This window comes from Neolamprologus brichardi, chromosome 7, assembly GCF_056152115.1.
Source record: "Neolamprologus brichardi isolate AB-2024 chromosome 7, ASM5615211v1, whole genome shotgun sequence".
Lineage (NCBI taxonomy): Eukaryota > Metazoa > Chordata > Actinopteri > Cichliformes > Cichlidae > Neolamprologus > Neolamprologus brichardi.
In genome coordinates, this window is record NC_142110.1 from 8322340 (window position 1) to 8349885 (window position 27546).

Genomic DNA, 27546 nt, shown 5'->3' on the forward strand with positions numbered 1-27546 from the left:
TCACGTTATTACAATATACATAATTATCACGTTCGTACAATATAATTATCACGTTCGTACAATATAAATATCACGTTCGTACAATATAATTATCACGTTCGTACAATATAATATTTATATTGTACGAACGTGATATTTATATTGTACGAACGTGATATTTATATTGTACGAACGTGATAATTATATTGTACGAACGTGATAATTATATTGTACGAACGTGATATTTATATTGTAGGAACGTGATAATTATATTGTACGAACGTGATAATTATGTATATTGTAATAACGTGATATTATGTTGTTCAAACGTGAAAGGTATATTGTACAAACGTGAAAAGTATCTTGTTAGAACAATAAACGTTTCACGTTATAACGTGATACACTTGTATTTTTCTTTTGCCTGGGTGGCAGCTCTACGCTTCCGTACAAAATAGTTTCCCACCACAGGAAATTTATTTTGAGTGTCTTCATAGTTTTATTTTTGAAATACACCAATTTTATATACTGCAGGAAAAACAAAAATAAATCTTATAATGCAAATTTGCAAAAAAGCAACATCAAAATAAACTATTTCCAGCAGAGCAATATGAGTCCTAAGCATCCCAGAAAGTCATAAAGTCAAACATAACTTTTAAAAACACAGTATAGGCTCATGAGGCCCTGATGGTAAAAAACTACATTTCCACGAAAATGACATCACTTCCGGTTTCGGGCAGGTCATGGCGGACTTCACGCTGACGTCTATTCTTACTAGGAAGTGTTACGAACAGCTGATCGGATCAGCAAAGCGTGTTTCTGGAATATTATGTTTTTGTTGCTGCAAGCGCTTTTTATGCAGTTTTTGCAAAGCTATATGTGGAAGGAAATGTTGACTGAGGACAAGCTGATGGCATAAGATGTAAGTACAACTCCTCTGGTTTCATATGAAAAAAATTTTTTTGCGCTAGCTCACGTGGTTGCAGTTCTACAGGGATTTAAAAATAGTTGCGCAAAGCAGAACAAAAGGGTTAAACTGGCTGGTGTCTTTTGGGTAAGAGGGTCTAAGAGGGGAGAGATGATATAGAAACATGACGTCGTTGGCCTCTTTAATAAGGAACTGACCTGCCTAATGTAGAACAAAACACATGTAGATTTTAAGGATTACTGTAACTTCAATGGCTTCAAATAAACCTTTGTTTTACAGATTCATTTATGTCATGTCACATTTTTTCATACTGCTTAACTTAGTACAAGTTAAGCTTTGGGGTTGTGGAAGATATCCTTCACAAAACTAAAGTGTCAAATATATCAACACACACACACACACTGAGGGGGAGAGGGAGTCACCTTTATCAGTCAGCAAGTCTGGTGAACCATGTGAAGGAAAAGCTGGAATGCCTTTAAGGACTAAAAAGCACTGACATTACAGCCTCTGACAGAGAAATTCATAAATAAAACATCCTCACCTTCGTAAACACAGTTTCACAGCGAGCTGCTTTTGCAAACCTGGAACCTTTGAGAAAGGGAATACTTTTTCTTTCAACACTGCATCAAGCTTTTAAACAAATGTCCCAGGAAACATGAATTAATTCATGTTTCCTGGGACATGAATTAATCAAGATTTTCTAAACATTTCCTGAGATTTGGTTTCTCTTGGTTATGAACAATTTTGAAATTCTGCTTTTTGACTTTTTCTTCCACCCTAAATATCTGTTGTGTTAGACTTTCTGCCGTCTTTGCTTGATAGTCAAGATTTTGTAAACATTTTTTGAGATTTGTGTTCTCTGTCTTTAACTTGTTTCTCTCAGGAAACATGAATTATTCATGTTTCCTGGGAATTAATTCAGACATGAATTCATTCACTGTCTGACAGAGAGATTTGAGAGGAATCACTGAGATTGTATGAGTCGGTGGCGAGAGAAATATCTGAGCCTATGGAACTTCAAGAGAAAATTTAAGATTTCCAGCTGGAGTTGAGCACCGTTAACCTCAAGAAGAATTATTATAAAAATAATTTCCATCGCTCAAGAGATGAGCTTAAACAGATCCATTCAGTTTGTCATGAGAACAATTTAAACATTAAGGAAAGCGCTTAAAAGGGAGACAGTTTAGGACAGTGGTTCTTAACCTGGGTTCGATCGAACCCTAGCCGTTCGGTGAGTCGGTCTCAGGGGTTCGGCAGAGCCTCCACCGTGACATGCACGGCTCATTTTGTGCACCAATATCCCATATCTATGTCTTGAATTTGAAAAAAATCATATTTTATTTTTCACTAAAGAGGGGTTCAATGCGCATATGAAACTGGTGGGGTTCGGTACCTCCAACAAGGTTAAGAACCACTGGTTTAGGATGAAAGCTGGCTTGTAGATGGTGTCAAAAGCTCTTTCCAATGAGTTTGGCTGTATTGTCGATCTAAGATGAGTCGCGCCCCTGAGCATCATCATAACCAATCACTAATCAGATGTTGAGTTGAAGCTTTCAAGCTTTGAGTGCATTTGTTAAAAATATGCTCCTCATTATTACCTGTCAGGCTTCGCTAGTAGATGTGCATGAGAAGATGGATGAGAAAATTTGACGAAAAGATGGAAGAGTTTAAAAGAATGACTCAAAAGTCAGATGACATCAAAGATCTGATCGTGGCAGAGAACGAGAATTTGCGCGCAGAGGTTAAAACCATTCAGAGGATGCACCGTGACTTTCAGGAAAAGGCAGGATCTCTCCTTGAGCAGAACAGCAGCATTGCTGCTCAGTTGTCTAGGAATAATGGAATAGGACTCCGGTTCCATTTTGTGGGTTTTCTCTCTGAACTGGGGCCATGATTAAGTAGGCGTTTGACACCATGACGCCATAAACCACTAGTCGGAACCCCTTCAGGAGGCTGTTCTGAGACAGGAGAATCAAGCTCCTCAGGTTCAGGAGCAAGATTCTCCTGTGTCGGGACCACATCAGGAGATGGTTCTGAAATAGGAGAAACAAGCTCCTCAGGTTCAGGAGCAAGATTCTCCAGCTGCAGAGGTTCACCAGTGATCTTGTGAACAGCAGCTAATACTTATTCTTCCTCCTCCCTTCTCAGCTCATCCTTAAGATTTTCAGTGATCTCTCTTTTCATTTTTAGATGTTCATAAAGTTCATCTATGAGATCTTGTTTATGAACAATTTTGAAATTCTGCTTTTTGACTTTTTCTTCCAGCCAAAATATTTGTAGTGTCAGACTTCCTGTCGTCTTTGCTTGATACTCAAGATTTTGTAAACGTTTCTTGAGATTTGTGTTCTCTGTTTTCTTAATTTGTTTATCTCAACAGCAATGCTGCTGTTCTCTTTAAGGAGATATTCTTCTTTTTCTTGAAAGTCATGGTGCATCCTCTGAATTGTGCTTACCTGCTCCTGCATTTTAGCCTCCAGAGATTCCACCTGTGACTGATTTTCATCCAGTGCATGTCTCACCTGATGCTGAAGAGTACAAATTTTTCTTTTCAGCTCAACTGTGAGTTCTGTCTTGCGAACAATTTCCCTATATTGTTTTTCTATAATCTCTTCTTTTTTAAATTCTTTTATGGTGAGCTTCTCCCACTTGGTGCTCAAGTCTCTGTTCAACAGTCTCTAAAGTTTTCTCGAGTTTTGCATTCTCTTTCTTTTTTTCGTTTCTCTCACTTTCAATCTGAGACAACTCAGCAGCAATGCTGCTGTTACGCTCGAGGAGATATTCTTCTTTTTCCAGAAAGTCATAGTGCATCGTCTGAATGGTGTTAACCTGTTCCTGCATTTTAGCCTCCAGAGATTCCACCTGTGACTGTTTTTCATCCAGTGCCTGTCTCACCCTACACTGAAGAATACATATTTCTTTTTTCAGCTCAACTATCTGTTCTGTCTTGTGATCTATTTCTCTGTTCTGTTTTTCTATTATCTCTTCTTTTTTTGTTATTTTATGGTGAGCTTCTCCCACTTGGTGCTCAAGTCTCTCTCTCTCTTCCTTGAGATCTGCGTTCTCTTTCTTTTGTTCATTTCGCTCACTTTCAATTTGAGACAACTCAGCAGCAATGCTGCTGTTCTGCTCAAGCAGAGATGCTTCCTTTTCCTGAAATTCATGGCGCATCATCCGAAAGGTTCTAAGCTCTGCTTGCAAATTTTTATTCTCTGCAACAATTAGAGCTTCGATGTCATCTGACTGTTGAGTCACTTTTTCAAGCTCAACCATGCTTTCCCTAAAATGGAAATTCCTTTCATGCGCATCTGTACTATTCTGTTCACGCTCATTTTTAAAGCGATAGTAATTTTTTTTGTAATAATTCTTTTTGCGCTTTAGGGTGCTTAACTCCAACTGGAGTTCTTGTATTTTCATTTGAAGCTCCCTAGGCGCCGATATTTCTCTCTCCATCATCCCATACAGTCTTTGTGATTCCTCTCGAATCTCTCTGTCAGACTGTCAATTATTAAATGTTTCGTGTGACATATTTCTTTAAACGTTTAATGCAAAGTGTCGAGAAGAAAAAATGTTTGCTTAATTGTTTAAGTTTAAAAATAGTCCCTTTCTGAAAGGTTTCTGGTTTGCAAAACACAACTCGCTGTTTCTGAAAATGTTCCAAGTAAAACTGTGTTTGCGAAGGTGAAGAGGGGGTATTTAAGGACAAAGGACTTGGCAAATGCTTTCGCTTTCATCCGTCTTGCGCCGGTCCAAGAATTTCACCTCTAGCGGCACAATACGAATGCCCACGGCCGTCCCTCTTAAAATAGGTTTAGGTGTTGCCGCAGTAGGCCTTAAAATACCTGCAGCTTACTGGGGCTTTTCAAAGCTTAACAGGGACTTCACAGGTGGAATCTGCTGTGATAAACAAGTTAAAAACAGAGAACACAAATCTCAAGAATTGTTTACAAAATCTTGAGTATCAAGCAAAGACAACAGGAAGTCTGACACTACAAATATTTTGGCTGGAAGAAGAAGTCAAAAAGCAGAATTTCAAACTTGTTCATAAACAAGATCTCATAGATGAACTTTATGAACATCTAAAAATGAAAAGAGAGATCACTGAAAATCTTAAGGATGAGCTGAGAAGGGAGGAGGAAGAAAAAGTATTAGCTGCTGTTCACAAGATCACTGGTGAACCTCTGCAGCTGGAGAATCTTGCTCCTGAACCTGAGGAGCTCGTTTCTCCTGTTTCAGAACCATCTCCTGATGTGGTTCTGACTAGTGGTTAAAAGCCACATGGTGCAAAACGCCTACTTAATATATGTTTAGGTCTTGCCACACCAGGCCTTGTTATTTCTGCAGCTTAATGGGCCTTCTCAATGATTTTCAACTGAAGTGAATTTCCCAGTTGTTTTCTGTGGAACTGAGCTTATGATCTACTTGAGGCCTACTAAAATTTTGGACTTGAACCAGTTATCCTTTACAAAACAGTAATATTGTTTTCCAACCATGGCTCACCAACCATACCAGTTTGTGATAACTATACTGTGATCTCCTTTATGTTAAATTATGCCCCCCCCCCGGACTGAGTGTATCTCGTTTAGTTTCTGTTCTTTGATTTAGTAGTATTTTTTGTTCTGTTTCTTGCCTCCCATGTGTCAATGTTGTTTGCGTAGTCTGTCGTGTCTCTCATGCCGGTGCAGCATCAGGGAGTACGTCCACGTCGCTCCAGAGGCAGTCAAGCATGTCCATGTTGTCCATGTCACCACCACCACTGCCCACATCATCCACGTCGTCCACATCTCTGTCAGGGCGGGCAAGTGAGCACCTCCACATCGCCTCGACCTAACCACTCTTTGACTGCCTCCTGCCTAGCTGGATTATGGTCAGAGAATGACGAGGCCACCGCTTCATGATTTCAGCCTCATATGAACAATTTGGCCATGATGATGTAAATAATGTGTCTCCTGAAGGTTTTCATAGTTCTGTTTTCAGTCTAGAGAAAAGTCTAAATAAGTCTGGGGTGGCTGAGACAGCCAGCCCAGTTTGTTTTCTGCCGTTTCTGTTCTTGTGGAGTTCACTGCGTGCTCTAGGGACAACAAAAACAAGAGAACATTTTGAATTTACTTCATTAAACAGTGGTTGCACACAGACGTTTTTATTTGGCAGCAAATTAAACTTATGTTAAATTAACACAAGGTATTCATATTAAAGTAAACGGCTGTGAAATTGGACGGTCTAGCCTTCAGATTTGCGTCACCACTGTCTGCTCCTTGCTATCTAAAATATAGTAGGACACTGGTGTAAATTCTCGACCATGCCACACTTCTGTTTAATCAGTTTTCTGTTTGACGTTTATTCAGCTGTGTGAAAGCCGAGGAGGAACCCACCCGAGGGATTAATAAAGTTTTATTTATTTATTTATTTAATCTAATCTAATAAATAATAATACATAATTATTATTTTATTAAATTAATTTATTATTTATTAAATTATTAAAATAAATAATCTCAGCCAAACCGATTTACTCCGGAACAAATAAAACACTGGAAAAAAAACTTTTTTTCAGATGATCTAAGTGACGTATATATTACGTTTAACCAGTGTTGGTAAGTTACTTTAAATGAGTAACTTAGTTTTATTACTTCTATCAAAAGTAACTCTTCAAGTTACTCGTTACTTTCAACGTAACTAGTTACTAGGGAAAGTAACTTTGGTTGTACTCAGAATTCTCTTGTTAATGTGTTGCTTCCGTAACTGGATACCCAGCAAGATTGTCAGTCTTCTAGCGTTCTTACTTGCCACAAGTGCACTGTGCCACCTACAAATAAAAAGGAAAAAATAATGTGCATATTTCTACAAGAGAAATCCCACAACTGGACCACAGTCGACTGCTGCCGTGATTCTAGCCTACGTCACAACGTCATAGGGCTGGGCGATATATCGAGTTTTTTAAAAATATCGATATATTTTTATACGAGATATAAGATGTGACAATATCTTTTATATCGATATAGTCTATGTTACGTTATAATTATAGTTGTGGAGCCACAAGTTTGCCTGTCTTTGGTCCGCTTTTGTCTTTACGCAACGTTACTCGGCTTCGCCTCTCCTTCACTGAACACAACTCCCCTCCTTCCCCATCGCTGGTGAAGCGATGGGGGAGCAGCGACAAGATGGACACGGCAAATCAACGTTAACGAGTTACTGCGCATCGCCCCGTGTGTGGGGGTGGACGGCGTCAACGTGTTAACGAGCTAACCACGCTAACGAGCTAACCACGCAAACGAGCTAACCACGCTAACGCCATGCACGGCCTGAAATCCTTTAATTTTCTCAAAAATCGACAGTGCGCCTTATGTATGAATTCTGGTTGTGCTTGATGACCGCGAACCGATTTTATGTGGTACACGGCGCTCAGCAATCTGCCAAAAAATGTTTTAGTTCGACTTTGATAAGCTACGGAGCTGCACCGGCTTGATGGATTATCGGAGCATTACGGCTACCGAGGAGCCTAGCGGAGTGATACGTACTGTGCTTCAACGTAATATTACCGTACTGTGTGTGTATAAGGACCATAAATGGCACCTGTTAAGAGACACGGTTATGAAGAGGATTTCAAACTCCAGGCTGTCAGTCATGAACTTGGAAAGAGAGCAGCTGTGAAATCTGTCTTTGTTATTATGCTCAGTGTCTCTTAGTTTACATTTTGACTGCACAATTGTGAGCTCTTTGTTATGCACAAAAACAACATAGTTTTCTTTTATTTATGGAGCATTATTATTTAATAAATGCTCATCATTTATTTTTGAGTAGTTTTTTTCATGTACATCTATGCTGTATGTTAATGTGCCTGTGTGACATCTGGGACACAGCTTTGACTAAGAACTCTCTTTTTGTTCTTACCTTATGGCTTTAAAAAAAAAAAATCGAGATATATCGTATATCGCCATCCAGCTAAAAAATATCGAGATATGCATTTTGGGTCATATCGCCCAGCCCTACAACGTCATGTGCGCTTTTTACATTTTAAATGAGAATAAGAAAGAAAAGTATTTCTTTGTGCCCCCCTCTTCCTGTTAATGCCCTACCTGGCCCCCTGGCAAAACTTTGCTAGACCTGCCCCTGCACAGTTACCAGCTGTCAGCTACGTAAAAAAAGGATCCTGGTGTTATTTGTCTCTCAGAAACAGTTCATAACTTTCCTTCAACTCATTCATGTCACCTAAAAGGTAAACCTGTTTCTCCATCACCTGTTCAGCTCTGATGATTTAGTAAGGACGTCTCCTGGCTTCATCTTCATGTTTCCCTCTCACCACATATCCAAACCGATATAGTGACCAGCAGCTTTTACAGCTGTGGCTCCAGCAAACATCAGCTGATACTAGAAAGTAATATTAAATAAATTCTAACAACAGCTGATCAAGCTTAAACGTGCTGCTTTTGTTTAACGCGACCTCCGCTGCTTTCTTCTTTCTGGCGCAAAGTGGCCGATACACAAACAAGAGAGACGGCACTTGGACAAGCCGATCAGCTGATCATTGATCAGTTTCATGAGTGAAGTAGAAACAGAAGAGACGATTCCGTTTTTTAGGGGACGGTTGGCAACTCTAATAATTAACCTTATACATCATAGCACCCACCCAGCTGTACAGAAACTCCATCATGCTAGCTAGTACCCAGTACGAAAAAGTCAGCATAACGAAAAATAACATCCAACTAAACTTGGTTTATATCTGACCCAGATAGACTGCAGGTCATAACTTCTTACCTGAAGTTCAGTTCACCTGACACTCGGACAGGTGGCCGCCTGCTTCTCCTGCCTCCCCTTTCCCTCATCCACCTCCTCGCCTCCACCACTTGCTAATGTTACTGAATCTGTGGAAGCTCCGCGATAGCCACCGCAAGAAGTAACAAATAACAACCCTATTTAAATCCCAGTAACGATTAACGTGTTCCTGATTTTGGCATAATAACGTAGTTACAGTAACGCATTACTTAATAACGCGTTAGTCCCAACATTGCGTTTAACCTGAATAGCGAAAGACCGTTCTCGGCGGCTCTAGTGACCCTCGAGCACCCGGCTAGCTATCGAGCTGGTGGGTAACAGACGTCTTTGAAAACGTCGGATCACTTTTGCAAATACAGTGGCTTGCAAAAGTATTCGGCCCCCTTGAACTTTTCCACATTTTGTCACATTAAAGCCACAAACATGAATCAATTTTATTGGAATTCCACTTGAAAGACCAATACAAAGTGGTGCACACGTGAGAAGTGGAACAAAAATCATACATGATTCCAAACATTTTTTTTACAAATAAATAACTGCAAAGTGGGGTGTGCGTAATTATTCAGCCCCCTGAGTTAATACTTTGTAGAACCACCTTTTGCTGCAATTACAGCTGCCAGTCTTTTAGGGTATGTCTCTACCAGCTTTGCACATCTAGAGACTGAAATCTTTGCCCATTCTTCTGTGCAAAACAGCTCCAGCTCAGTCAGATCAGCTGGACAGCGTTTGTGAACAGCAGTTTTCAGATCTTGCCACAGATTCTTGATTGGATTTAGATCTGGACTTTGACTGGGCCATTCTAACACATGGATATGTTTTGTTTTAAACCATTACATTGTTGCACTGGCTTTATGTTTAGGGTCATTGTCCTGCTGGAAGGTGAACCTCTACCCCAGTCTCAAGTCTTTTGCAGACTCCAAGAGGTTTTCTTCCAAGATTGCCCTGTATTTGGCTCCATCCATCTTCCCATCAGCTCTGACCAGCTTCCCTGTCCCTTATGAAAGAAGCACCCCCAGAGCATGATGCTGCCACCACCATATTTGACAGTGGGGATGGTGTGTTCAGAGTGATGTATGAAAATTGTAGTTTTCCATGTTTTTGTTTTGTAAAACCAAATTACATTATTTACCAATTTTTTTTGCCAAACAAGCAATTCCATGTAATATTCTTAGTTTCCAATAGGGGCCTATGACGGCTTACCGCACTCCAATGGGCCAAAAGAATGACACAATTTTGATATAGGCTTGATCTTAAGGAAGTAATATTTTGCGTTTGTGAATGACATTGCCGCAAAAATATGTATTTGCGAAATAGCCTGAAATAAATTACGACGCATCAAATATCACAATGGCTGCAGTGAATTTCTGTTGATGCTGAGCCAAGACAGAAATGGACTGTTACCTCAGTGAGGAGATCGTAGATGCAGAAGAAGATCCACTGGCTTGGTGGAAAATGAATGAAGAACATTTCCCGTTAATGTCCCACATGGCACGGAAATATCTGTGTATTCCAGCCACAAGCACACCACCAGAATGGATCTTCACCACCGATGGTAATATTGTTAATCACCTGAGCACGCAGATGAAACCTGACAAGGTATACAATACATAGGAATATAGGATTAAACAAGTTAGGGCTGTGCGATATGACCAAAATCTCATATCCTGATATAAGACATCTATCGTCCCAATAACGATATAAATCACAAAAACTTTACATTTTCTGTGAATCTGTTTTGAAGTGTTACCAGCTGGGCGTCGTGTACCTGGAGTCTAATGTTTTAACCGATGCATGAAACTATACATTATTAGACATAAGTTGTAACAGCCGCCGTTTTCTATGTGCTGCGGGGAAAAGCCTGTTCTAACATTTGAGTCTAAGGTTTACTTTTTAGCACCTGACGACTCTTTTTTGCTTCTCATCCACAAACACTCTGCATACTCTTTCATCTGATTCAGTTTATTTTGAAAAGTCTCAACAGGATCTTGGGCTTTATTCTGAAAGGTTTATGTGGAAAAAAAAAACCAAGCGGTCACGCAAGGGTTTTACCGTTGTTGTTGCTAACAAAAACGCATAAAAACAACGCATAAAAACGGGCTCTTGTCCGTCCATAGTGTGGTTATATTAAATATTAGAGAAAGAGAGAACTTTAAGAAATTAATATAGCCACTACAGTGACCATCAAAACGGTGAAAAAAAAATATTGGCACAAACTGTTTATTTTATGATACCATAAAACAAACAATAGCGTATAATGAAATGATAGATGTCTTTATATTGTCATCTGATATATACGTTATATCGAACAGCCCTAAAACAAGTGTTACAAGATAATAATAAAATGCAAAGATTAGTGACAACGCTTGGAACCATAAGGCAACAGATTTAAAAAACTGTGGGAAATAAACCAAGCTCTGCCTGTGACTCACTCACTTTGCTTCTCTTCCTCCTTCCATCGCTTCGTCTCATCTATCACTCTCCACTTCCTGTTGATCTGAGAAAAAGGCACAATTTACTATTACATTAACCTATTATTTAATTATCCACACTTAACAACTCTTGCACCTAATCCATGAAAAAGTAATGATAAAAAATGTTACAGAACCAAAACATTGCAAATGTGTTTGCTATTATTATTTTTACACTTGAATACCTCTGCAGTTTGTCGGGTGAAAAGGGGTGTTTTATTTCATTTTTAGCAGAATCATCATCATTATATCAGAATCATTTAATAAGCATTGCATTAAACATTGATTGAAGCTATTGACATTACATTTAACCTTTGAATTACAGTGATTGTTATAACCTGGTGTTAATCTTTTATTTACAGGTGTCAGAATAATTATATGATCTCTCTTTGCAGGTGTAAACATGATCACCTTACACATATGGCAGTTTGTTGCTTATTATAGAGTTGTGCCCGAGTTAATAAAGGTCAAAAACTTCAGTCAGCGCTATGACTGGCTGATCCATGGTGTGAGATGACTTTGGGCCCAGGAGGTTGCACGCGCTTACATAACACTGATATTATGTGATTCTTTGTGATTTTTTATTCAGTTATATCTTTTTATTAAGTTTTTAAGTAATGGTAGTTCATTAAACCAACATGCATTTAATATTGTATCCCTGACTCAGCGAATTATATACACGTCAACTTGATAATTTGGAAAACCTTGCAGCTGTAATGTTGTGTCTCCGTAGGGGACAGTCCGCTCCAAGGAGAGGCACTGGAGCCAGTGTCTGTCCTCGAGACGAAGAGAATGTTTTTCTTGATGTGTCTAAAGTTGTCAATATTGACTGTATTGTACTATCTGTACGCATGAGGGGGCGTTCTAATACCCTGATTTTCATAAAACAATGAGTGTGTGGAGTTTGTATTGAGATCTGATGCTGTCTGATGTATGGTGTCCATCTCCCACGCGTGTGTTCATTAAATCATCGTTTGACTTGACCCGGCCGGACCAGTGTGGTTATTTTGGGTTTTCCTCCTGTATCCCTCCTCAATATTTGAATCCGTAACAGTTTTGGGGGCTCGTCCTGTGGTATTGAGGAGGAAGGTTTGGAGGTTTGGACGGTCCGAGGTGGTCGAACGGGCAGGCACGAGCCAGTGGTCTGACGTGAGTGGGCAGGCCAGCACATCTAAAGGTAAGGCACAACCTGTTGAATGTAAATCCGAACTGTGCCAAATTGGATTGTATAAATTAAAAGTCTACTCACTGAAATTACTGGTGAAGGCCTGTTTTGATTTTGATGAAAAAATCTCATGAGTGTTGAAACTTGATATAAGCTTAAAAGTAATAATACTGGGTTAGAGGCCCGAGGTAAAGGAAAATAATACTGAGTTAGAGGCTCAGGTAGTTTGATAGGGAATTGGTCATTTTGTGAGTTAGAGGCTCCATTGGTTTAAAGGATTGCATCTGTGTTGGCCATGTTGAGAGTTAGAGGCTCCATTGTCCATAACGTTGCATCTGCGTCAGTCATACTCTTGTTTTAGAGGGTTGACGGCGGTTTAAAAGTATTATAAATTTTGTTAGAACGGTGGTTAGAGTCCACTAAGAGGCGCATAGCCCGGAGGTTACGCTCCCTCCTGGCCGCGGACGCGCGACCTTGACCTGTCGGCGAACAGGGTTAGTTCAGTTGGCTTGACTGTGGGGTACAGGGCATCCTGGAACAAGCTAGGAGTTAGAGTCTCCTTATCTGCGCTTTTTTGGGCACTGTAAATTGACTTAGGGACTTTAGAGATGAGGCCAGATACAGTTAGAGGCTGATACTGGTTAATTGATTACAAAAAAGTTGGACTTTCTTCGGTTGGACCCGTTATCTTAAATTTGTCAAAATTGTGTAGGCGCTAAAACTTTCAGGCCTGAGAGTGAGTGTAAATATAAGACGTCTGTGTAAAATAAGATAGAGAGTTGAGTGTGAAACGAGGCTGTGTGTGACGATAGCGTGCTGCAGCGCTGCGTGCCTGATTGGATTGTGTGTGTGAACATGCAAATGACGTGGCTGCTGTGAGGTACACAGAGGACGTTCATTTTTGTTTAGAGTGTGATTGACTGTTATAATTATGCTTTGCAAGTATTGTTAAAGCCCTGTAAATAACATGCTGGTTTTGTGTATTATGATAATATAAATGAGTTTTGAATATTGCTGTGAATATATGATTAATGACTGTGGTTGGCATATTTCTCTTGTGTTGCATGGCTGAAAAGTGGAAAGTTTAAAATGCTTTTGATTCAAGCAAGATATATATGAAGTTATAAGACTGTGAGCGTCTTTTTCTTTCAGTGTGAGACTATAGACAAGTATGCTTGATTAACCCAGTTGCTTTCTTGTGATAATATAAGATATAATACATATAACTCTGAGTTATTGTGGTGTATGGGGAGGTGAGTGTTTACAATTTGGATCAAATTGTAGTGAACTAATCTGAGACAAAATTTAAGTGTACTTAGAAAACCACACATTTATTCTCCTAGAAGAATCTTAATCAATAATACATTAGATAAAATTGTTGAAAGGTTATGAGCTGTCTTGATACAGAGAAAGTGGAGTTTGTCACCCTAAAAAGGATGGAATGATGCTCTACCTCTGTGTTCAAGTCTAGACATAAGTTTAAGTATATATGAGCCACTAATAAGCGTGACATAATCCATAAGGAATAAATAAAGAAAAATATATTTGTTGAATAACTTTAACAGAAGTGAATCTATGAGCACGCAATAAAGTGGACTTGTGAAAAGTAAGAAATTCATTTACATTCACACACATATTTGAAAGAAGAAAAAAAACCCCACTCAATATTGATAAATTCCTGTTCATATAAAGTTATAAAAACCCTAATAATGTTGCGATCAGCGTCCTGTCACATTGAAGTTACAGGGGTAGAGGGGCTTCTGGAGGTGAATTGTAACTGTTCTGCACAGACAGAAGAGGGAGATGCCCCTTATGAGGTGTCAGTAAGTTCAGAAATAGATCTGGACGACTTAGATCTATATATTAGTCGGTGTTTACTTTTATTTAAAGGGGTGATTGAACTAGCCATACAGGCGGATGACCCCGAGTATGAAGTCACAGAGGCGGCTATGTTTGTTTTCTCCATGGTACAAGCGGTAATAACCGGTACTGAATTTGATATGCTTTCTTAAAATTTGTAGAGTTAGTGGTGGAGAAGTCCCGAAGTGAGAAATTATTTAAAAGGAGATAATTGGCTTTTTGAAATTGTGTGGCTGACATGAATTGTTTGTGACTGTGTGTTTGAAATGGTTAATGGTGTCTGGAGTAAATGAGACTAAGTGGAGTTTGATTGTTTAGTGTTGAAGTAAAATGGCGAACTATTGAGGAGTTTGGGTTTGACTGGTTCATCACTCTCCCACCGGTTAAAATAGAATGGTGTCTATTTATTATTATGTGATACGAGAGCGCCTTGACGCAGGTTTTGTGACGACTTGGTGTGGTGAGAAGGTGTTAAACTGTGTGGCTGTAGCGTGCATAAAGTACAGCACACAATGTATTTGGGTTTATTAAATTAAATGGGAGAGTGAAATATTGTGATTAAGTGTGAACATTAATAAAACCACGGTCAACTCCCTGACGCACTGGGTTAATTGTGTGTCACCGAGCAGGTCTGGAGGAGACTGTGACCGTTGGAGTGGTGAGATTAATTCTGAGAACTCTCAAGGAGACGTAGTGGGGTGACCCAGGAGGAGGAGTCGAGTAACGTCATTGAGAGGGAGGTAAGCCTGTGTTTCAGGAAAATGGCAAACAGCTCCAGCGCGACATCTAGTGGGTCTAGGGCATTTAGGCCTATGGAGGAACAACTGCAACAGCTAAAAAAGCCATTCGCTTGGCTTTCCCTGGATCATTAAAAACAGCGGAGAAAGAATGCAAAATGATGGATGTGGAGGTAAGAAAAATTATTGCCTCCCAACAGAGAGGGCTGGAGGAGAAGATAGCCCTAAACATTGTGTTTAAAACGGAAGGAGAGAGATGCGAGCAGAAACTGGAACAACTGGAAAAGGAAACAGAGGGACGTTCAGTTAACCGGAAAGCCAAAAAAGAAATCAAGAATTTAAAGGAGACCCATGCAAAGTGCTGTAAATGGCTGTTCCTGTGGAATGGAGCATCATCTTGGATGATGGAGGATGTCATGGAGGAAACAGGAGACATGGAAAATGTCATGGAGTCATTGAAACAGCTGAAGGAGGAAAATAAGAAGATAAAGAGCCAAATGAAGGATTTAATGTCAAACCCAGAAGATGCTAACAAACCTGACACACCAAAATTATATACTTGGGCCGCAGTATCACCTAGTGCCCCACCACAATCATACATCATGCCTGTGATGACTCTTGGTGGGGGACAAGTTCATGGTCCAGATGGACAAACTGGAGTGGTTGTTGGAGGAATAGCGGACGTTGAATATACCAGCCCACTTATAGTTCGTCCCAAAGAAAGGTCAGTGACAGTTAAATGTCAGCCCCAAAGTGGGGGAGGGAGAAAGGTAGCCTCAGCTGCAGATGAAGGCTTAACCTCGCCTCCCCGCCCACTAAGTAAAGAAAAAATGTCAGACTCAGAGGTAATAATGGAGGAACAGCCAAGTTACAGTGGACAGACTGAACAGACCCTTAAAATGGAGGATACAATGTCAACGGAGGATGGAAGTGAACGGTCAACCTTTCAGGAGTTGCCAACACCAGTACGAGAAGGGCAGACCCAAACCAGTAGGTCGGAGAAACCTGACACAACGGCTAAGGACAAAAATTGGAGAGGAGAAGTCTATGGCCGGATGCATGAACATCCAAATGCATTAAGGGAAGTAATAAAAACGCTAAAAGACGTCAAGAAAAAACTGACTGAAGCTAAGCCAGAGAAGGAGAGTGAAGATGGTGCGACTTCATCAGAAGAGGAGAGTGATGAGGAAAAAGACAGAGTAGTTGAGTCAGACTCAAACGTAGGCAGAAATTTGAGATCGGGACGTGGAGGAATAGGAGTAAGAAGGCCCATGTTTCAAAGTTCAAGTGGAAAACAACACGCGGTTCGCTATAAAAAAGTGTCCTTAGAGCCAGGAGCTGCTGCCCCTGGTTATAATCTCCCTTTAATAGCAGGTTCAAAAAATGAACCACTGTACCGCCCATATAAAATAAGAGATTTGGAAGCATTGGTTAAACAACTTCCACCTATAACTGAGGGAGGAGCGAGTTGGTTAAGAACATTGAGTAGATTGACCGAAGGCCAGGAACTTGCCATTGGCGATTTCCGTGCTATTGCTGGCCACTGTATGCTCGGTGGTGGGCTAGCTGATGTAGAGGCTATAGCCCATACAACTCGGTATGCAAATGATCTGCCATACCATGAAGTGCAATGTGCCTTATCTGACGCAGTCCGTGAGAAGTACCCAACCCCTAATACTGGAGCTATACCTAAAATAAATTGGGACCCCCAACATACACCTAGGGAGTTTTTAGCAAAAGCCAAAGAGCAGTGGTTGTCAGAAACAGGTATCCATCCAGGTAATGAAGGTGAGCATCGTGCGTGGTTCCGTTCTGCGGTGCTGGCAGGGCTGCCCAATCAAGTAAAAGCTGACTTAGAGAAAAATCCAGATTTTGCTGTAGCGGACTCTGTGCAGTGGGAAAGACATGTAACACACCGGTTGCAGGAGGAACAGGATACCGCGAACAGACAAAAAAAAGAGTTGGAGGAGGCACAGGCGTCCTTGGTTAAGTTACAGCTGACAGAGGCGAGAAATAAAGTTGGAGAGAAAAAGAAGGAGGAAAAGGAGAACGCAAAGAAAATAATGATAGCTGGGCCCCGGCCTGGTCCCGCGCCTGAATGGCCAGAGGGAGACCCGGGTCTGTGCTCTGATGACAGGTGGCCCGTCAATGCACCAAGGCAGCGTCAACCCATAGGGAATTGGGGAACCGGTGGTCCGCAAAGAGGGCGTGGTGGATCAGTGAGGGGAGTGCAAAGAGCTCGTGAAACAGGGAATCCCACTAACATGCCTTGGAATGCCTGTTGGAAATGTGGAGCAGAGGGACACTGGAGTAGAGATTGTCCAGAATCTTTTCAAAGCAATCCAAGGAGAGGCTATCGACCCCAGGCACGTGGAACACAAAGAGGGAGAAATGGGTACAGGGGAGCATATCAAGCCCCGAACCCAAGTGCAGCGCCAGTCGCTCAGTACCCAGTGGCTGACTGGGGCTGGGAACAGCAGCAGTACTGAAGGAGCCCGGAGAGACCAAACAGCATGGGGATGGCAGACCCTATGCTGTCAATGACCGTGGAAGGGACAGAATTGCCCTTTCTAGTGGACACTGGAGCAACATATTCCACATTGAGAGCAACACCAGACTGTGCCACACTTTCCTATCACACAGTTAATGTGGTGGGTTTTTCCGGGGTTCCAATGACTCTGCCGTTGACCGATCCAGCCGTGACAAAGCTGGGAAAGCAGACTGTGAAACATCAATATGTGGTGTCACCTCAAGTGCCAGTGAATCTCATGGGCAGGGACCTGCTCGTGAAGCTGGGAGCTACTATCATGTGCTCTGCAGATGGACTGTCTGTTACTCTGCCAGGAGGACAGCATTTCCCGTGCCTGGGAACAAACTCAAAGACTCAATATCTGCTTCAGAACTGTGAACAACCCAAAGCCGACATTTACTGGGGAAGGCTGCTGGAGGAAGGCATTCTAAGTCAATTCCAACTGTGGAGACCCTGGATAATGAGCTTGGCAGTTTACTCCCCACCACGAGATCCATACCACGTCACTCTTTTTTATGACAGGGAAAATGATGACACCTATCGTGAACTATTCCAGTCTGATCTTGAGGGTCAGAGCTGGAATGTGCAAACAAATAACATTTACATTGGGCCAGAAGGTGTAGCCGCGGCTGTAAAATTAACTGATGAACAACTGCCTTGGTATAATGTGGGAGAAAATTCGGCCCCTCACATTACATTGGCGGTCCACGAAGGTCATGGAGCATGTGATCTGGGACCAATGGTCAGGCGGGCGCTGGACGACGCAGGGTGGCAAAGCACCCAAATTCCAAATTTATGTTATGCACCAAATTCTAAAATCTATCGTATAACTTGCATGTCTAATGATGTAGTGACCCTTGAACATCAAGAAATTTCAGAAACATATGGAAGAGAGAGAGCAGATCATCCTGATGCAGTTGCTGAACTGTCAAAACTGCCTGACAGTTTGTGGTCCAAAGGGCCCACAGATGTTGGCCTGGCCACCTGTTCGCCTATCCTGTTCCACCTGAAATCAAACACACCAATCAACAGACCGCAGTATAAACATAAACCTGAAGCAGAAGAAGGAATTGCAGAAACAATTGAAGGGCTGTTAAATGCCGGAGTGTTAGAGCCATCTTACTCACATTGGAACACACCAATTCTACCGGTGGAGAAATCTGGAACAGGAAAGTATCGTATGGCACATGATTTGCGTGCCATTAATGCCATATTGCACACTAACACTGTACCTGTTCCAAACCCTTACACTGCACTATCAGATATTAAGTGTGACCAAAAGTGGTTCACTTGTATTGACCTAGCAAATGCATTCTTTTGTCTTCCACTGCATGAGTCACTCAGAGACATTTTCTCATTCACATACAGAGGCAAAAAATTCAGATACACACGTCTACCACAAGGTTTTGCACTTTCTCCTGGCATTTTCAATCAGGTGCTCAAAGAGGCCCTGTCAACATGTAATTTGCCAGATGGATGTACATTGATTCAATATGTCGATGATCTTCTCATTGCAGCCCCGTCAGCAGCGGATTGTGCGGCAGCCTCGCTCGTCGTGTTGAATAGATTGGTGGAGTGTGGCTTCAAAGTGAGTAAAGAAAAGTTGCAATTGGTTCGACCTGAGGTAACATTTTTGGGTCGGGTAATCGCACACAAATCAGTGGGTTTAATGAACACACACAGAGACCAAATTCTGACACACCCAAAACCGCGAACAGTGAGAGAAATGCTTTCTTTCCTTGGGTTGACAGGTTACAGCAGAAAGTTCATTCCTGACTATGTAGGTAAAACTGCCCCTTTAAGGGGCCTACTGAAGCAAGTTGGCGTTCGAAATCTTAAGGCTGAATTGCCTTGGACGCCTGACACTGAAATCGCGTTTATTGCATTAAAACAGGATCTGTCAAGAGCATCTGATTTGGTTACACCTAATTATGATGAGCCATTCTATTTGGATATTTCCGAAACAAACTCCGTCGTAAACGGGGTGTTGTTTCAGAAAAAAGGGGGGAGTAGGGATGTTCTCATGTATGTTAGTATAAAACTGCATCCAACAGAAGCAAGACATCCCACATGCACACAACATGCAGCAGGGGTTGCCAAAGTCATTCAGAAAACAGCACATGTAGTGAGAGGACATCCACTAAAAATACTCACTACACATAGTATAGTGGCGTACGTGAACTCACAAGCATTTAGTATGACGCCACGGGCACAACAGAAGTTGAGTAAAGTTTTGGAGGCTCCAAATTTGACATTCACACATGAAGGAATTAACATGGCAGATTTAATGGGAGCAGGGGAACCACATGACTGCGTCAAAAGAGCACAGGTTGAAGAAAAAATTAGAGAGGACCTGAAGGCGGAACCTATACCTGGAGCTGAGGATTGGTTCACAGATGGATGTTGCCACAGAGATGAAGAAGGACTAAAAACCGGCTATGCGGTGGTCTGTAGAGTAGGAAATGAGTATCAGGTCAAAGAAGCAGGAAGGATTGAGGGACAGCAGTCGGCTCAGAGAGCTGAAGTGATAGCCCTAGCTCGAGCTTTGAGGTTAGCTAAGGATATGAGAGTGAACATCTACACAGACTCAGCGTATGCATTCGGAGCAGCGCACGTGGAGCTGCCTCAATGGAAAAGAGCAGGATTCAGAACAGCAACCAACGCACCTATTTGCCACAAGAAGGAAATGGAGGAATTGGAGGAGGCCTTGGCCGATCCAAGAGAAGTGAGTATCATAAAATGCAAAGGACACTCACAAGGAACCAGCATGGTGGCAAAAGGAAACCAGAAAGCGGACGAAGCCGCAAAGGAGGCAGCAGGTTACAAAGGACGGAGACAAATGATACAGGTAATTGCAGAAGAGGAAGGGCCAATTAACCAAATGGAGGAGGTCAAACAGGCCCAGGAGGAGGCATCCCCAGAGGAAAAGGGGGTGTGGAAAAATAAGGGAGCCTGGCAGGATGGAGGCTTGTGGAGGGGGCCAGACGGGCGTCCCGTGCTAACAGACGAAATGGCGAAACAGAAGGTGAGCGAGGCCCACGGGCTTGGACACGTCGGAATAGCACAGATGGAGAGAAATCTGTGTCACTGGTGGCACCCTAACCTCAGAGAAATGATAAGGGAGAAGGCCAAAAGGTGTCTAATCTGTGGAGCACACAATCCCAAGCCAGTGATCAAACCAGAATTGGGTAAGTTCCGGATGCCTGAGAGGCCGGGAGAGGAGATTGTCATTGATTTCACTGATATGATTGATTCAGGCCCTGGTGGTCTTCGTTATTTGTTGGTGTGTGTAGATGTACTGACCGGCTGGCCAGAGGCATGGGCGACTAAAAAGGAAGATGCGAGGACCGTGATCAAATGTTTAATCAATCATTATATTCCTCGACATGGGTTCCCTAAAAAAATTCGATCAGATAATGGAACCCACTTTAAAAATCAAGATTTGGCAAAGGTGGAAAAAATGTTGGGAGTTCAGCACAAATTTGGAACAGTGTATCATCCTCAATCCCAAGGGAAAGTAGAAAGGATGAATTTAAATTTGAAAAATAAATTAGCTAAAATCTGCGCGCAAACAGGGCTCAATTGGGTCGCGGCCCTGCCGATTGCGTTGATGACCATAAGATGTTCTGTTAATCAGTCCACAGGTTTCACGCCATACGAGCTGCTGACTGGGAGACAGTTTCCGGCACCTTGGACGGTGGGCCCGGTCGAACAGGGCACGAGAGGGAACAGGTCTCACGCAGACTATTGGAACGAGTTAAAGGCGCTTGTGTCCAGCTTCACAAAGCAGGTGGCTTGTGAAAAACCCCCAGGAGAAGGAGAGGTCCCAGACGCGAGAGTAGTGTGGCTGAAGGTCATCAAACGCAAGTGGAAGGAACCTCGTTGGACTGGTCCATACGAGGTGTTGGCCCGGACGGCGAAAGCAGTTCAACTGAAAGGGAAAGGCGACAACTGGTACCATTGGTCGCAGTGTGCACCGGCACACGACAGCTGGGTGGAAAAAATTGCAACTCCACCCAACACAGGTGAAAAACAGAGGCAGAATAAACCCTCACACCTGTGCAACGGGCCGACCGGTAGTCTACCTGGGAGGCCGAAGAACGAAGACCAGCTTAGGAGGAAGTCACCGCGACAGCAAAAAGGAGCAGTATCAAATTGAAGATTTCACATAAAGGCTTTGATAAGAAGAGTTTTGAACTTGTATGTAAAAAAAAAAAAAAAAAAGACAAAAATAACAAAAAACAAGTCATACATGATACAATGCCATTACAACAATCAGAAACCTGTGATGAGAGAGAAGTTACAAAAATTAACAAAATGTTACTTCGTCTGATGTTAACTATGTTATTAATCACCGCTATATGTTTTTTGGTTTATTTGTTGCAGACCGGCCCACGCAGACTGTCTGAGCACGGAGGTCATTCCAGCCCAGCGCCACTCGATATACCACTGAGTGAACTCAAGTCGCGGGCGAGAATGAAGCGCGAAATCTCTGGTAAAACGGATGAGTGTCTCAGCACTTATGGTGGTTTAGAATTAGATTATGTTAATGGCTCCACAACCTCTTTTACATTTGATTTGTGTGATGTTTTTAACTGTAAGGGCGCGAGCGGCAATTGGAGAGGATACAATGTGTGGATCTGCTGGGATTACTCAGTGAGTACACACTGCGAAAGGGGAAATCGGCCTTATGACGGGTGGTGTAGGAATTGGAATCAGGTAAAGGGTTATACTGGGGAAAATTGGGAACCGTCAGAATTAGGACCAGGAAATGAGCTTAAACTTCAAAGGGATTACAGTCCATCTAAAAATCTGTTGACTTTGGCAGCGGGAAAAACCTGTATATTTAGTTGTGGGCGTGGAAACTGTAGGAGTTGATCCAAAAAGGTTAATTAAAGTTAATTTCTTAGGAAAACATAACATAGTACAGTCAGTTAGAAAAGAAACAGCAACACACGTGACTTTCAATTCAATCAACTCTGTTACTTCTTTTACAGGCCAAAAAGGAAGCGGGTCGTCGGAGGCGGTACCAGAGGAGCAGGAACCAAACGGTAGACGGGTCCTGTCAGTGGACTACAGCACATTAAAACCTCGAGATTTGATTGAACGCGCCACCGGGTTCAGTGACAGTAACATCTGGCTGGACTGGATGGCTCAAAATGCGAGAGAACAAAAATTGTCTAATTGTGTAGCTTGTGCTTCCGCTAGACCGCGTTTGTTCACAGAGCCGGCGCCACTGCATCCAGAGGATCAGTGGGGCTATAATTGCATGTTGCGAATGACGAGAGAAGTAGTGAATAGTGGGAATTGCACTGTTTTGTCCAGTTTATTTCCCCCTATCCACAAATACACCCAAGTAGGACCGTTTATGCCTAGAAAGGATAATTATACGTGTTTTAAGTTCTCCACCGATAAAGTAAAGTATAATTTGGGAGAAATTGATCCCAGTTGGTGTTCTGTTACACACATGGGGAGGACCACAAATAATGTAAGTGATGCGACCACACTGATTGGAACCTGGGCCAGGAGCGGGCTTATTGCGGCCACAAGACTCTTTTGGTTCGTGTTCCTCTGGGAAGCGTGGGGACGTGCGCGATGGTGAGACTAGGAGCGCCACTTATGCTAATTGGAAATCAGGTAAAAGCGACCCCACAGCGCAACACACGCACATTGGCAGCCAGACGCAAGAGACACATTTCGCTAAAAAGACAAATTGATGGAACACATGTTTATGACCCTAGAATGAATTCACCAACCTGGATCGACTCCATTGGAGTGCCCAGGGGGGTTCCAAGTGAATATAAACTTGCTGACCAAATAGCAGCCGGTTTTGAAAATCTTCCAATAATCTCTGCTTTCTTTCCAGTGACCCCAAACAAGAACGTAGATAGGATTAATTATGTTCATTATAATGTGCTGAGACTCTCTAACCTGACCAGAGACGGGATGGAGGGGTTAGCGGAGCAGGTGGGTCCCACCTCATTAATGGGTGTGCAAAATAGGATGGCCCTTGATATGCTATTAGCAGAAAAAGGGGGCGTTTGTGCCATGTTTGGAGATCAGTGCTGCACCTTCATTCCAAACAACACCGCTCCGGACGGCTCAGTGACTCGGGCTCTTGAGGGCTTAAAGAGCCTGTCTGAAACGATGCATGATCACTCAGGAGTTGACAATCCGCTGGAGGGCTGGATGGACTCTGTGTTCGGACGGTGGAAAGGGCTTGTGCTTTCGGTCATGCTTACTTTGTCTATTTTGGTGGGTATTTTTGTTATTTGTGGGTGTTGTTTCATTCCTTGTGCCAGAGCATTGTTAGAGAAAGTAATCACAAGGGCAGTGGACCCTAGAGTTGTGACTCCGATGTCCATGATGCCATTGATGCACGTAGAACAGGCTGTGTAGATCAAGAATTGATATAACATTTGGTGTTGTGACCTCTGGATTCTCCTAGAGGTCAACAGAGGGAATTGTCGGGTGAAAAGGGGTGTTTTATTTCATTTTTAGCAGAATCATCATCATTATATCAGAATCATTTAATAAGCATTGCATTAAACATTGATTGAAGCTATTGACATTACATTTAACCTTTGAATTACAGTGATTGTTATAACCTGGTGTTAATCTTTTATTTACAGGTGTCAGAATAATTATATGAGCTCTCTTTGCAGGTGTAAACATGATCACCTTACACATATGGCAGTTTGTTGCTTATTATAGAGTTGTGCCCGAGTTAATAAAGGTCAAAAACTTCAGTCAGCGCTATGACTGGCTGATCCATGGTGTGAGATGACTTTGGGCCCAGGAGGTTGCACGCGCTTACATAACACTGATATTATGTGATTCTTTGTGATTTTTTATTCAGTTATATCTTTTTATTAAGTTTTTAAGTAATGGTAGTTCATTAAACCAACATGCATTTAATATTGTATCCCTGACTCAGCGAATTATATACACGTCAACTTGATAATTTGGAAAACCTTGCAGCTGTAATGTTGTGTCTCCGTAGGGGACAGTCCGCTCCAAGGAGAGGCACTGGAGCCAGTGTCTGTCCTCGAGACGAAGAGAATGTTTTTCTTGATGTGTCTAAAGTTGTCAATATTGACTGTATTGTACTATCTGTACGCATGAGGGGGCGTTCTAATACCCTGATTTTCATAAAACAATGAGTGTGTGGAGTTTGTATTGAGATCTAATGCTGTCTGATGTATGGTGTCCATCTCCCACGCGTGTGTTCATTAAATCATCGTTTGACTTGACCCGGCCGGACCAGTGTGGTTATTTTGGGTTTTCCTCCTGTATCCCTCCTCAATATTTGAATCCGTAACAAGTTCAACAACTGGTACATGTGTTATTGTTGCCTGTGGTCTGGTGATGGATCCACTGCCTTTAGCAGCCTCACATAGCTCCTTTTGCCACCGTTTCCTCCTCATGTCCCTACAGGACATGTCTGGACATTGTGATATCATGAGTAATAATTTTAAAACATCTATACACATCAAATATGCACACACTGTGCAGAGTACTATACATACTATTGCCACAAGTGTTCATCATGGTGGTGATACATAATACTTCCCTCATTATTTAGTCATAGTGCTATAATAATATATAACATATATAACAAGCACTCAGTGACACGTCAAACACGTGGTGCAACGCCACATGGACTGCCCCGGATAATTTAAACATATACGTGCATTAAACAGCATGCTTCACCGCTCTTACCACAATTTAGTGTAAATTTACACTTTATTTATAGCGTAAATTGCAGTGAGAGCTTCCAATACTCAGATTTTAATGTGAATTTATGTAATTCCTGGCAAGTTACAGCATTTTAATATAAATACAAGACACATGCAGGCAGAATGAGCACCATTTCACTGTGTTCGTCAGTGAAGAATATGAAAGAGATTCCACTAGGATTGGTGGTTTGCCATGTTTGGATTTGCTGTTTGTTTGGTTCTTTGGCGTCTAGTGTTCTCCGGTTATTTGTTTTTTTAATTTGTAAATTAAAAATATTGTTAAAAGAAAAACAGTCATGTATAACACATAAAATCTTTACCTTTCTGCATCTGCCGGTTCAGATTCTGACATTTTCTCTGGATCAGACGGGCTGGGTGAAGGCGAGGGCTCTTCACTTAGTCCACTGGGGCTTTCCATCTGAGTCAGAAAGACAAAAGAAGATTTAAATGCATTAAAACTGTGACTTAAAAACTCTACAGAGTCCCTGAGAACAGTCTAAATCTGCATACAGAGATCTGACAAAAGATGTTATTCAACTAATTGGTTGTCCAGCTCTTCAACACTCATTTCCAAAGGAGTGAAATTAATGTGAAGTTTTTGTGAGAGTGTTTTACTGAGCACTTTAGAGTTTAATGATATGTGAAGTCGCTCCAGGGGAGGAAAAAGAGTAAAAGCAAAATTAAAAATATCTCATGTTCTCTGCCATTTAAATAGTGATACCATGGGTGCCAGTTTAGCTTAGTGGGTGAACAGGCAACCGCATGCCACATGACTGAGACGCACCGACCAAGTTTGAGACCGACCCGTGGCCCTTTGCTGCATCTCCTCTCCCTCTCCACAAACCTCATCTGGGCTTTTCCCTCTCAGTTGTTCAGCATCCGTGCCTTCTTGTTTTTCGGACTCCACAGACGGAGGGCTAGCTCGGACTGTGGCCCATCCATCACCAGAACTCTCAACGTGCTCATTATCATTTGTCTTTGTTTCTGTAATGGACCAAAATATAAAATCAAATTATTTAACACATGATCCTGTTCACAAGATGTAGGAAGTAGCTCAAAAGTTTTCGCACACAAAACTATACAAACAACAAGGGGAAAAGGCAAGCAACCCAGGGATAGCTGAAGGGCCTGTGTGGCAGCTAAAGCTTAAAATGCATTATTTTAGCACATCATTAATGTCAGTTTTTAAATGCTGTGAATCAAATTTTATGTAAATTTGTCAAAATACTTAAATTTTTAGATTGTAACCTTTCTTTCCCTGCACGGACATCACCATGTCTTGTACTTTCTTGTACCGCAGCAGTGACTGTTTCAGTTCTTCAATTTTACGATCCTGCAAAGGAAAAGGTAATGAAAAAGAAAAATGAGGTCAGTTTATCCCCCCCCCCGGAGCAGCTTTGGGTAGCTGGGATGTGATACACGGTGAATCCTAGTTGGTCACATGTACCTTTTCTTCATTTGCTGCCATCAAAGACTCCACTGCCTTCTTCATCCTCTGGACTTCCACATCTAGAGAGGAGAGAAAAAGATTACTGAAAGAGTTCCTGGTGTGAAGTTTGAGGGTGTTAAAATGTGAGGATATGTAAAATTTAAACATACAGGATGCAACATTACAGGCTGTCAGTCCAGCAACATCACGGCCACACTGCTTTTTAGAAACCAAACGTACACACAGTGTTGGTGTGAGCGGGTGTTTTACATGTTAACCTTTGCTCAAACATTTCCACTTTTCAACACACTGACACACACTCTGATAGCGGTCCCTTTCAGTACTTGTGTATTTTGGCATACCTCAGCCTTTTCTACCAGTTTCCCTTCTTTCTTCACAGCCACCCTTTCACTGAGAACATTTCTGATACTTTAGAAAACAGATGGATGAACAGAACTTTTTTTGTCCTCCACTTGTTCAGTTTCCTAATTTTTTTACACTGCAAATTATGCTTATATCTCTCAAACTGTTATTGTTGGCAGTAGGGATGCACCGATACCGATACTGGTATCGGGTATCAGGGGCCGATACTGTAAAATGTGTGTGTACTCATACTCGTAAAAGTTAACCGATACCATGAACCGATACCAACTTATTTCATTAATCAGAGGGAGGCTTGTCATTTCTGTTGTAGTTTTTTAGATTGGCCACTAGGGGGCCAATTATTATTTTATTTATTATTTATTTTATAATTTTTTATATTTTATTATTTATTTAATAAGAATTATTTTGTTTGTTTGTTTACAATATGGACACTCTGCAATAATTTAAAAGTTTATTTTATTCGAAACCTAATTTGTATTTATTTTATTCCAAACAGAAGTGTTTATTTATTATTCTGAAAGCTCGAGACAGTGCCAATAGTTCAGTGATATTTTGTAAAATTA

At 41.7% G+C, this 27546-nt stretch overlaps 2 protein-coding genes and 2 pseudogenes across 2 annotated transcripts in view; 2 read left to right on the top strand and 2 right to left on the bottom strand.

Moving 5' to 3' along the window:
* Window positions 1–3028: 3028 nt before the first annotated feature.
* Window positions 3029–4785, bottom strand: LOC148101925 (uncharacterized; annotated as a pseudogene).
* A 10006-nt stretch (window positions 4786–14791) lies between these two features.
* Window positions 14792–20008, top strand: LOC148101926 (uncharacterized; annotated as a pseudogene).
* A 97-nt stretch (window positions 20009–20105) lies between these two features.
* Window positions 20106–24612, top strand: LOC148101927 (uncharacterized). The gene is made up of 2 exons (XM_087842995.1): window positions 20106–20619; window positions 21076–24612. Exons 1-2 carry the CDS (start codon window positions 20118–20120, stop codon window positions 21588–21590), a joined length of 1017 nt encoding a protein of 338 aa, XP_087699121.1. The 5' UTR covers window positions 20106–20117; the 3' UTR covers window positions 21591–24612.
* Window positions 24613–26418: 1806 nt separating this feature from the next.
* The window catches only part of LOC148101928 (liprin-beta-1-like), a 28358-nt gene continuing 27230 nt past the window's right edge, over window positions 26419–27546 (bottom strand). The window contains exons 11-12 of the mRNA XM_087842999.1: window positions 26618–26679; window positions 26419–26503 (exon numbers count right to left, since the gene is read on the bottom strand). Coding sequence (XP_087699125.1) covers window positions 26659–26679 — 21 coding nt within the window. The 3' untranslated portion in view covers window positions 26419–26503; window positions 26618–26658. The remainder of the gene's footprint in view (window positions 26504–26617; window positions 26680–27546) is intronic.